General features: G+C 39.5%; 1 protein-coding gene and 1 pseudogene across 2 annotated transcripts; both read right to left on the bottom strand.

Annotated features, from left to right (window-relative positions):
* Nucleotides 1-176: 176 nt before the first annotated feature.
* Nucleotides 177-6,930, bottom strand: GSTK1 (glutathione S-transferase kappa 1). Of its 2 annotated transcripts, XM_067303596.1 has the most exons (9): nucleotides 6,810-6,930; nucleotides 6,024-6,105; nucleotides 5,082-5,210; nucleotides 4,628-4,728; nucleotides 4,165-4,200; nucleotides 2,477-2,593; nucleotides 1,863-1,956; nucleotides 509-596; nucleotides 177-423 (listed from the first exon to the last, which is right to left on the bottom strand). In XM_067303596.1, exons 1-8 carry the CDS (start codon nucleotides 6,879-6,881, stop codon nucleotides 547-549), a joined length of 681 nt encoding a protein of 226 aa, XP_067159697.1. In that variant the 5' UTR covers nucleotides 6,882-6,930; the 3' UTR covers nucleotides 177-423; nucleotides 509-546. The 2 variants fall into 2 exon arrangements, with proteins under 2 accessions (XP_067159697.1, XP_067159691.1); XM_067303590.1 differs by lacking the exon at nucleotides 177-423 and having other exon boundaries at nucleotides 462-596; nucleotides 6,810-6,929.
* Nucleotides 6,931-9,294: 2,364 nt separating this feature from the next.
* Nucleotides 9,295-10,169, bottom strand: LOC106497170 (olfactory receptor 2A12-like; annotated as a pseudogene).
* Between the last annotated feature and the right edge of the window lie 2,607 nt (nucleotides 10,170-12,776).

Consider the following 12,776-nt stretch of genomic DNA (forward strand, 5'->3'; position numbering starts at 1 on the left):
CTTGGACTTGGCAAATAAAAGGAGAACATGGCCAAGCTCTCTTAGGCTGTGTGTCTGTTTCTGAAGATTTGAATGTGTGTGAAGATACAAGAAATCTCTACACAGTCAAGATCTCAGTGCTGTAACAACAGTTAATCCTCATGCTTTTAAAGAAAACTAATCAAAAAGGCAGAATGTGTAATCTGTAAAAAATCTTTAATGTTCAACAAATCTGCTGAGAGAAAAGAAGCATACTGGTGTTTGTAAAGACCTGACCAGACAGGTAATATTGGCAAACCTCAAACTTCATCTTATTTGGAAATGAGATTGAGCTGTAAAATTAGTAGTTAAGGAAGAGAAAGCCATCTCTCCATAAATTGCATACATTCAAATGATCACCAGAGATTGACCATATTTTCATAAATGCCATATCTCTGGGATGTTCTGTAAGGAAAACAATATTGTTACTTATTTTTTATATATATATATACACACACACACACACACACACACACACATACATACATACATATATTTTTTTCTCCTTATATTTTCCCCCTGGACTTTTCACATCTTGGGGCTTGGAAGTGAAGGAACTGGTCCCAGCCATTTTTCTCCTGCAAGACAAACCAGCACAAAAGAGGAAGTTAAAATTCAATATACAGAAGTGATTGGACAGTCACATTTCTGCAGCAGGATGACTGTTCTTACTCCTCTTTTGAAGGGTAACTACTGATGATGGGATATAGATTTTTATCTTGTTTGACATTCTTCAGCCAATGTCCTAAATCCTTCTCTGTCCAGTCACAACTGGAGCTGTACAGAATAATTTTTTTCCTCTTGTCACAGATAAGAAGTTCTGCAAGTCTGTTGCACGCCAGATGAGGAGGAAGCCAATTCTTTCTAAGATCCCTTTTCTGAAGGGCTGAGGGTGAGGAGGAGGGAAAGAGGGGAAGGCTGGGGAGTAAGATAGAGAAGAAGAAAATCTGTTTAAGTCCTTGCCCTGTTTGGAGTGGGGACTAGGAATCAGGTCATGACAATTCAGTTAGGATTAGTGACTATGGTAGTGACTGTTGGGAAGTGAATCTTCCTCACTCTCATCTTCATCGAGAATATTTTTGTAGACCCATTCAGAAAAGAAAATAAGCCTCAGAAAAATGCCACCCCTCTGTGAATCCTACAACTAATTTTAATTTTCTGCTGAAACTTCAACAATGCATCAGAACTAGTTATGTTCGTAACTCTTTCTCATGGCTGCTTTCCTAGTCTGCAAGTGCTGCCAAATCTAAGATCAATAGTCAAATTCCCTCTAACTCAAGTAACAGCGGGTGACTGAGTTGTATTAATCATCACAACCCCTTCACATTCCCTTAAAAAATTAGAAATTTAGATTTTCTTAACAGAAAAATGAAAACAAGGACATATACATCCAAGAGGAAAGTCAATACAGGAATTGTGTAGTTACATAATTACAATTATGAACTGGGGACTTGTGATAATGCGCTTTTTATTAAGAAGGAACAGATTTAAGATGACAATGTTAAAACCACAAATAGAGGATTATCAGCCATAGTCTTAATCTGAGCCAAGATCTAATGCCCAGTATCATATTGTTAGTTTGAAAATAGCATGTACAACACAAAGCCTTAAAACATACCAATGGGAGTTCTCCACTCAAGTTACTAAATGTCTGGAAGAGGACTACATCTTTGGTCACTGCAACTGTGTGACATTCCATTCAACAGTTTTACCCCACAAGAAGGATACTAAACATAATTCAATATTTAAAAGACATTAAGAGTGTTTCATTTAACTGTATTCCATATTTCATTAAATGAAGGTAAAAACATGAAACTGAAAGTGAGGTTATTAAGTACACTCACCTATAACACTTCCTAGCAGCTCTAAACGATCAGAGCCAAAAAAGAGATGCTGTTCCCCATTAAAATGTGCCACAACAGCAGGCATCCCAAATGCCTATCAACACCATGGAGATATAAATAAAGAATGTTACAGTGAAAGAAATTTTTGTAGATACATGACCAATCCTCAGGAATAACAACTGAAAACATTGACTTTTTTCCTCCCTTTCCTTTCACCTTCTTCATTCTTAAACACCAGTCTAATGTAGCCATCACACAGTAGAAGACTCTCCAAAGCCTGTGAGCCCCTTGTGACTGAGTAAAAACCCAACCTACCAAACCCACAGCTTTATGTCAAGTAGTGATAAACAGTGTCTCTTGGTACTGGCCCTGTAAGTGGTAAGGCCTCCCATCCTTGTCATCCAGCTGGAATGGGTCAGGGGGTCAACCTTAGTTTCCCAGATGACAATACAATAAACTAAGTAATAATAAGTTAGCTTTCACATGTTCAAAAAGCAAAAGAGACTAAGAGAAATGGTCTATTTAGTGTTTTCTAATCATTGCCCTCATCACCAGTATTCTTAACAGGGAAAGACTGCATAGCTGTGATCCCAAATGGCACTAAAGCATCTTACCCCATATTTTATTGCATCCTCTGTTGTCTCTTTCAGACGATTCTTCACTGCAGGGGATGAAACCATTTCAAGTAGCTTCTGGGCCTGCTCTGATGACAGCCCAGCCTGTCTTGCAACCTAAGAAGACATAAATAAGAATATTCTAAGTATTTTAATTCCTACCACGGACTAATTAATTTAATCTTCAGTGTTGATCACACAAAATTATTACAAAAAAAATTACAAGGTACTCTTGAAGCACTTCTTGTACAATTGTCTGGCTGTATTCCCAACCCATTCATCATTTATCAGCTCCTAGATAGAAAGTAGATGGAATATTTTACTCTTCCAACCCCCAAATCTGGACTTTCTGCAGGAGTTCTTAAATAGAAGAATAAAATAATGAGTTTAACTTCTGTTCCAATGAGTTATCACACAACTTAATAAAAAAAAGTATTGTTCTGAAAAGGAAAAGCAAGAGTCTTACTGTACTAGCCTGCTAAGACAAAAATGGACAGTATGTATGACAAATGTAGCCACAGAGGAAATATGAATGATGCTGCATGAGACTGTAACTCTTCGAGGTTAAACAGTTGCTAGTGCTACTGCTGTACTTCTTCACCCTCACCTGTGACATTATGCAACACCAGCAGTACAGGAATAAGATAAAGTGGCCAAAAGTAAAAGCTATATAATTTATTGGGTCACATTTAAGTTACAAATACTTATTTTTAATAAAGTATGCCACAAAGAATGTTAACTTCCATGTCATTTATGTGAATGACATCCCCCCCTCTTTTTTTTAAAACTGTTTAAAGTATTCAACATGGACCAGTAATACTGGATATGCAGGTCTTTTTTCAGATTCCTTCTTTCACAATCACTTTTCCTTCATTTAATACCCATATTTTCTTGTGCCTTCTCCTCCTTCCACATCAGGGAGATCAGGACTTCTTTTTGCTCTACTTGGATGGGAGACAAACAAGTGCGGCACAGCACTAGAACAAAATGTTACATGTGCTTGGCAGCCACAGTGCTTAAACTACAGTATTTAGAGAGACATAACATCTGGCCATCCCTACTCCAGAGCAGAAGAAGGAGTATTTAGGAAGTCTAGGGCAGGATTCAAAGACCACATTGCTTCTATAGTAAGTTATGAGAAGTTACTACTGACTAAAAAAGGAGTAAAAAAGTAGTACAGCCACACTAAGGAACTGCATTAAGTAAACAACATACCATTGTTCATCAGTGTATAAAATAAATTCACCCACAAAAACTCAGATGAAGACGTTGGGAACCCTCACACAGCTTTAGATGGCGTATTTCCACATGAGAGGAAGGTCTAGTCCTTGCTGCAGGAGTGAATGAAGACAGAAACAAGCCAACAAGGAGATGTCTACCTATCTCCCTTGATGAATACGGATGGATACTCACGGACTGTGAAGCTGGGACTAAATTACAGAGATCTTTTTGAGTATGAAGTTTGTTTTTCTGAAGTTCTGCATGTCCTTGCCTTGTTTTTAAGGAATGATGGATTCAGAGGCTATGCAAGTACTTTCTCTGTATGTTTAAATATATCCTTCACATGCTGCCTCTTGAAGAGGCAAAATGCAAACAAATACTATTACTGATCCAGCCCACCAATAGAAATTTTTATCCTTCCATCCTTTAACATACAAATGCAGAAGCACTAACAAGGAGACACTTACAGCCAATATACTTGTCGGCTGACTGATATCTTCATGCTGGTGAAAGAAGAAAATAAGTAATTCAGTATTTATAAATAAAAGCTCAGTTCCGGACTTGAAAGCAAATTTTCTAAGAAAATAGAAATAGAAAGAATATTAGTTGATCCTGCTGAAGAAACTTTCTTAGAAAAGATTTTAAGTCACACAATCTAGAAATATATTAAGTGCCTTCTGATATGAACTACCGGTTCACTCATCACACAGGACTCACCATACATACCTAACAGGAGAAACTGCAAATTAAGCTGACTGAAAGCTAGTTCTTTTCTTGCAATGAATCCCAAACCACTAAGATCTTAAGTTTCCTGCCATGACTTCATTCAAACACGTTTTCTTTCTCTTGCTCACACTCCACATTTGAATGAAGTGGGGCTGGAGGGGAGTCAGACAAAGGAGCAAGAAGTTCGCTTTGTAGGATACTGACCTGTGACCAAAAACGTATCCAGAACTCTCTAGATACAGGTTCCAAGAACCGTGGTTGTGTCATATCAATGGCTGTGATAAAGCGCATGGCACCAAGACTGCCTGGGATCGGTGAGAAGACAGAGAAACATACTGAAACAAGGCACAGGATCAGCAAAAATGGATGAAGTCTGCAGAAATGCTACCTAAGGACAGCACGATTTTCTCTGCAATGGTTCCCAAAAGGTAGAGCTTGTGCTGATTCACAGCATCTTCTATGCTAATATCACTCACAAGCACATTTGCCCAGTTCAGAAGTTCCCTTTATGATTAAAAATGCACAGATTGCATATTGCTCACAGATACAGGAAGAGGCCACAGAGAATTCACCTTCATCTTTACTGTCATGGAAAATTTGAACCAGAAGCACTACAGATGAAACACACATCACCAGCTGAGTTGGGTCCCTTAGTTACCTTTATCGAGGACACGTTGGAAGTCATCTGCTGAAATTTGTACAGGGACTTGGTAATATTTTCCCAGCCTTTTTATATCCTTCAGCAAATATTCGGCACGCTTTGGCAACATTGCTGGGGGCTTGTTACCTTTCCAAAAAAGGTTCTATGGTAAGCAGGAGATTTCAATTATATTATAACAACATTAGACAAAACAACATCGGACAGAATAGACCTTTCTCAAACATATACCTAAATAAGACTGCAATTTCATATTAATTTGGTGAAATGTGCAGATTTTCCAAAGTTAATGCTATGGTTTGAACATAATTTACTTTGGTTTTGCAATGTGCAGATAAACAATTAGCAGAACCAGTTTTAACTACGGTACAAAGTCCAGATACTAAAGTACAATCCAGGCAGGGATTTATGTTGATTCAGACAGATGCCCTTCTAAGTCTCCAAGCTTATTTACACGTTTGTGTGTAATGAGACTTGTTAATTTTTTGATTTATGATTTATAAATCTCAGTGATTCAGTTGTTCTAATAAGGTCACATGTAATATGTTATGACTTACTTTGATCCCTCCTGCATCTTACACTGAAACTGTTCCATAAATTAATTTTGGTTTGAACATAACAAAAAACTTTTTAAAAAATCACATATCAAAATATTACTAACTTCTTTTAGAACTGGTGAACTTTGGCATGGACAGTATGTGCTGCAGACAGTATGAGTGTTAGAGGCAGTATAGTTTTAACAGTGTGATATTCCTTGTAGCTGATTTCTCAACCGTTGTTTAGCTCCACAATCCTATAGTTAATTTGTCATTAGTGTCAAAACTGCATTTAAAGTTGTCTTTGCAGGGTCTGCACTCAGTAGGATCCACTGAGAGCTCTCGCACAGCAGTGTCCTACTAGTGAAGTATTTCCCTACAGAGTTAACCACTCCATAAAGCCTACCAGTTGCCTGCATTATGCCACCAAGAAAAGCTGGACGAAAACGCAGATCAATGTTCCAGATGTGCTGGTACCGGCAGAGTACCTGCAACAAAGAAAAGTAAGGACAGATGGACAGTTTGAGATTTCTGTAGAGCTGCATGCAACCAGGAAATAAGCTAAGGCATGAAATGGGCACTGCAGATAAAACCCTTTATTATCATATGGTGACAGCACTAAAACTCCTTTCCTGGAGCCTGCTACAGAAATCTGATCTCAGAAAACTGAAAGGACCACACTTGTATTAAGACTATGCAAGTCTGAGCAGGAGCAGAATAAGCAAAAGATCAGGCTCATGAGGGAACAATTACATTTGTTATACATTAAAATATTCTCTAAAGCAAAATGCTCAGCAATAAATATCAAATAAGCACACGCCATGCTGCCATTTAGCTGAATTATGCTTGTTATCCCTGGCTTTCAGCACGTGAGGAAGACACCGAAAGACGTCACAAGCGGGTTAAAAGTAAAATCTTAACAAGATAAAATCTAAGTATATGTAGGGGAAAAAGCTCTAGATAAAGTGGCTCTGGAGTCACGGCATCCCGAGGCTGCCGGACGAGCTGCCCTTCAACCAACTCCTGAAGGACAGCCGGATCCGCAGGAAGCGGCTGCGCCCGCCCCGACCGGCCCCAGCGCCCGCAGCGACGGCAGGAGCGCCGCCGCGGAAGAGGAGGGGGTGGCGGGGGACAACGGGGCGCCCCGCCAACAGCCCCCCTCCGCCCACCCCCGCAGCGCCGAGCCCCTCACCTCGAAGCCGAGCCAGGAGTACGGCGACACAACATCGTAGAAGAGCTCCACGAGCGTCCGCGCCGCCGCCATCGCCGCAGCCGCCGCGCCCCCGCCGGAAGAGCTGGCGCCACCTCCCCGCGCAGCCGGGGACCCACTGCCGCCCTTGCTCCGGGCCCGGCGCTGGGCCGGGCTTCTGGCCCTGTCTCTCCCCCCTCCCTCCCTTCCCAAATTGGATAAGAATGTTCCTTTCTGGTAAATAAAACTTTTGGTGCTTCAGAGAAAAGTGGTAATCATTAAGCCAGGACAAATGCTCTGCAGGCACGGTACATGCTTCAGCAGCTCCCAGGCAGTGCTTTGTGTATTCCTGTGGTGCATGTTCAGAATGCTCTGTTATGGTGATAGTTATTATTAAAGGAGTTATGTGTCCTGTCCCCCAGAAGCCTATTCTTTCCTTCCCTTAGGAAGCTTGCTTCAGGAAGTCGGAATTTCATCTCTGCCCCTTGCATCGTGCTTACTTCTTATCCTCAGATCTTCATTCTGAGTGTCGGTAGTGTTTCTCTGAAATTTTTGTCCTTTTTCCAAGCTCATTCTGCAGAGTTAGTTCAGAGTATTTCGTTTGGCAGATTGTGTGCAATCACATCTTGAACCACTTAGCTGATGCAAATCTTTGCTAAGGATTATTCTGGTGTGATAGGCCTTTCCTTTGTTGGCAGAATACAAGCATGCAGAGGTTAGGGTAGTGGAAAAGGCTGAAACAGTGACCTTGGAGGGAAGTATGAGACTTAAATGGGTGTGCTTCTGACAGTTTATGGGTGTGGAAATAATTTGCTCTTTTCTTGTTTCTGTTGTGTTCTGGAAAAGAAGATTTTAACTATGTTTTTGAAAATAAACAACATCTTGTCAAGGTATACTTGTCCTGTCATCTCTTTCTCATTATATTGAAATGATTCCACAAGCCAGCAAATCCTAGTTATCCACAAATGTTGAAAGGGGCAGCTTGATTTTCCTTTTATGCAAAACTAAAAATAGGAACTTCCTCTTGAAAGTGACTTCATATCATTAATAACTCAGAAGGTTTTAGAAAAATTAAAAAAGCAAATAAAGTCTTTGTCAGAAAAGAGAGATTATTACTTCCTTTCTAACAGTTTGCAGCAATTTGGGAATCAAACTGCTCTGCTTTCTTCTCATGCAAGGGGAATTTACAAAAATACAAAGGAGCAAGTATATTGGAAATGAAATCAACATGTTGAAAGGAAAATTAACACATGGAAAAGAATATTAAAAAGTGATCCTGCAAGGGGAGCTTCAACATGAACAGGCAGTGGACTCTTGGGTTGTTCAGTTTGCAATTCCATGCATAAAGTGAAATAAAACAAGCACTTTCTCCACTTTCTCTCAAATTCCTAAGAATAAACTCAGTAAAGTTACTGTAATGTATTAAGTAGATTAAAAGCTCCTTTTACTACTAATATTAGAAATTAGTGCTATCGTTAAATTATTAGGAGGAAAGTTTCCTCTCTCTCCCGGAGCCTGTTCCCGAGATAGACATTAGTCCTTCTTTCCTTATTCCTCCCCTTCCTTTCTCAAGATGAGGTGGAGTTTGCAGTGGCCATTGATGAGCATGCTTTCTGGGGTGTGAGGATCCAGACTATTCTCTCTAAAAGAAGGAGATTTCAATTCTGACCATGCAGTGCAATTGGAGAAGGACTTTCTGGAAATACACCTTTTTCAGGTGGCTATGTGCATATCAGTGCCCTCCAAAGCAGTGCCAGATGTAGAGTGAGTTCCTGCTTCCTGTTTGCTGTACAGGGCTTCCCCTTCCCTCTGTGCCTGTACTCACGGGCAAATTTCTTCCAAAAAGTGGGCAGCCAACCTTTTTAGGTCCTGAGTTTTCCAATGCAGCTGCTGCCTCCCTGAAGGTTGGCACTATATATGCCTCGGATCCCAAGGCTTCTTGAACATATCTAGCACATAGGCCCTTGCAGATGGCTTGTGCTCTATGCTTTACCCTGATACACAACTCTGACAAAAACAGTCTCAATCCATTGGCTTCAGTCCCATTAATCATTATCCTAAATACTAGGTAGGTTTTTAGTAAAACAAAGTCGAGGTTCAACAAATTTTAAAGCAAAAAGTTCTGCATTGGAATAGGCATTAGGGTTTGAAACAAAAAGGTTAAAAGTTAAACAAACACAAAATGTAAATCAAGTTGTACTTAGTAGCAAAACACTTGCCTACTTGGTCTGGGGTCTAGAACCCAAAATTCAGTTCTTGAGATGTTTGAAGAACCCAGAGAATTTGTATCATGTGACAACTCTGACTTTTAAATACTCCTTTAATTAAACACTTACTCCTTTCTCTCTTCTTTGTAGATTTTCTAGTTCAGCTGCTTACAAATGCTGTTTCAGTGGCTTATATCCTGGGCGTGCTTTTGAAGCATTCCACACTTGAATACTTTCTTATGAAATACAACAAATTCCCAGCCAAAATGAGTCTACCTCCTTCAGAACATCGTGATCCTTTGCATCACTTTCACTATAGCTCCTTTCACCTCCTTGTTCCTCAGACTGTATATCATGGGATTGAACAAAGGGGTGATGACACCCCTGAGTGTTTTGTCGTGATCTGGTGAATGGCTAGACCTAGGTCTAATGTACATGAACATGGCACTGCCGTAAAATAGTAAGACCACTGTAAGGTGTGAGGCACAAGCTGAAAATGCTTTGAGCCATCCCACAGCAGTGTGAATCCTTGAGATGGCCAGAAGAATTTGGATGCAGAAGATCAGGATCAAGCAAGAAGGGCAAAGAAGAACAAGAATGCCGATAACAAACACAGTGATTTCATTCATGTGGGTGTCAGCACAAACGAGTTTAAGTAGTGCCAGGATATCACAGTAGAAGTGGTTAATCACATTTGGGCCACAGAACGGCATCTGCAGGGTCTGAACAGTATGGATCATAGTGAGAAGAAGCCACATATCCAAGCTGCTGCTGCCAGCCCTACGCAATTCTATGGTTCATGATCAGAGTGTAGGACAGTGGATGACATATTGCTATGTACCGATCATATGCCATGACTGCTAATAAAACACATTCAGTGATGCCTAAGGTTAGAAAGAGGTATATTTGAAAACCACACCCAGCAAAAGAAATAATTCTTTGGGGATTCAAGAGGCTGGCCGGCATTTGAGGGACAGTGCTGGATACGTAACAGATGTCTACAAATGTGTCTCAAGAAGAAGTACATAGGTGTGTGGAGCTGGCAATCCAGTCAGGTCAGTACCAGTATGATCATATTTCCCACCAGAGCAAGGGTGTGGATGACAGTAAACAGCCCAAACAGTTGTTGTATGCTAGCACTGAGAAACCCTGCCATAGAGCCAAGGTAGGCATGGTCTAGACAACTGCCTGTATTTGTAGGTGTTAGGGCTAACAAATGTTCTATTAAAAATCATTGAAAAGTATAATTAAAGATCACAAACAATAATTTCTCCTCTGTTATTAAACTAAGTCTTGTGTCTTTAAAAGCAAGACATATGTATGAGAAGATCAGCTTTAGTATAGAGAAAAATGTTTTCTAAATGACAAATACTGTTACTTTGAGTTGATAATTAAGAGAAAAGTGAAAGCAATCTACAGGAGAGTCCCAGTATAGTGTTTATTTTCTCTTTACATCTTGTTCTATTTGAAGATAGAGTGAAAAAGGATACATGCAGATTATAATCCTGCCATCACAACTGAATTTTGATTCAGGCAGAACAGTAATCTCAATCAGTAGAAATTTTGCTATTTGAAGGGCTCTATAGCCTGTCCTGTTTTATATGTGAAGATAAAAGATGTTAAAAGTATTGAAGTTCTTATATTTTATTGTTTGAGTCATTGTTAATTGATGTAAGATTGGAGAATAATATTTCATTCTCTTTTGAAAAAAAAAAAAAGAATCTTATGATTATTCTTCTGTTGTTTATCCTGAGGATATTCAGAAGACATCAAATCAGATGGTTATTAACCTGCTCACATGCAGCAGATCTTATATCTGTCAAACGAAACAACCCATTAACTTTAGATGTCTTATGACCTTAGGTTTAATTTCATGCTATGACATGAAACATAGAACATGCCTAAATAGTATACTATATTGTGTAAAGACCTAAACACAAATATAGCAGTTGTCATGATATTAGGGAAAATTAAAGATAACATCTCATCATGCTTACCTACTGTTTGAAGAGAAACTATTTCTCCTCCATTTAATGGCATCACAGAGCTATGAAAATTTATCGAGTTCATTATTTTTATGTCAAATCAGTACTGTATTTCTAGACAAGTATGTTGGAGGTGTGACTCCATGACAATGCTTAGGCCCTTACCCAACTAAGTTACAGGAATACTTCTCTAATGTCACTGTAGAGACAAGTGATGTTGAAAATTAATTTCTGTGGAATTTTAAAATCCTATAGGATTTTATACATAATAATCTGAAGTATAAATATCCTGTTAATTTATTTGTGTCTCAGGAATCTGGTCCTTAATAAGCTTAACAAAATAACACTGAGATTCACCCTTTATAGCCTGGAGAGTCTGAATATGCATTGGAGCAGACACTCGTGATCTTTTCCTGGAATGTTATTAAGAAACACATCAACAAACATTTGAAAGAAAAGATCTCAAACCATTTAAGATCCAACAGATCTCAAATTTGACTCATGCACCTCAGTAAAGGTGCAATGGTGTTGTAAGGTACAAAGAAACCATGACCATGTGCTTCTGCATCTGGGATGACCATTGAGGAGCAGTTCTGAAAAGCAAAGAATTAATTATGGATCTTTATTCTAACATCTCAGAGCAGGAAACCTTCCAAAGAGTTTATAGGACCACTCTTCAATCAAGGTACAAAAGAAGTGCTCAGAGAAAATAAAACCATAGCAAAAGAATTTCCCCCACCCCCAAAAGAAAAAAACAACCCTAAAATAATTTTTTTGTATTAGTGTTTATAGTGAAGGAGCTTGGGGAAGTTTTCTGGTAGAATCCTCCTTTATCTCAAATTGAAGAGTGATTTAAGGAGGTTATAGAACAAACAGATAAAATGAGCAGTAGCATGCTCCAAGGATGTTAGCCAAGTATCCTAAGGGGATTCGGGAATAAAGTAGCTGAATAACTACCAGGGATGTGTGACATCTCACTTAGCATCACGATTCCAGGAGGATGGAAGGTTGCTGCTGTGACACCAGCTTTTAAAAAGCTTTCAAGGGTAACTATGAAACCCTCAATAAATCTGGATAATATGAGATCATCTAAATATGCAGTTCTCAAGGAAAAGAAAGCCAAGAAGTGGGATTGGCACTCTTAATGACAAGAGGAAGGAGTCTAGATATAGGCTTTTATCTGTGCTGGTCTGCATGTGCCCTATTGAGAGAGTGGAGAGGTGGAGTATTCAGCAGGGGAACTGTCTGAAATTAAAGTAACTTTAATTTCTACTTTAAAGTGATTGAATTGGAAGATGTTATGGTACACACAGACGAGCAATTATACACACAAGTCACCAAAACAGGATGATACCCACCCAGAAGTTCTAAAAAAACTCAAGGATGAAAGATCTGAATTATCAACAGTAATTCAGACAGCAATCTGTGACGTCTCACTGAAACCTTTCTTAATACCTGAGTAATGGCCAGTGAGGAGTGTGGCACCAATTGTTAAGAAGGATCTGGGGGAGAGCTGGGAAACTTCCGTGTGGTGTCTGTACAAGGCAAACTGGTAGAAATGGTAATAAAAAAGAATTAATGGATACCTGAATAAAAATGTCTATTTGGCTTCTCAAGAATTCTGCCTTACATTTTTTTCAAGGGGTCAGCAAAAATGGAGAGTAGGATGGGTTAAGGGATTTTATCAGCCACCATCTCCAGAACCTGGGGATTCTTCCTTCTTGGCCCCTGGAGCCCAGCCCAGAGACCTGGAGGTCCGTCTCTCCATCCCAGGCTGA

This window comes from Apteryx mantelli, chromosome 1 (genome assembly GCF_036417845.1).
Source record: "Apteryx mantelli isolate bAptMan1 chromosome 1, bAptMan1.hap1, whole genome shotgun sequence".
Classification (NCBI taxonomy): Eukaryota; Metazoa; Chordata; class Aves; order Apterygiformes; family Apterygidae; genus Apteryx; species Apteryx mantelli.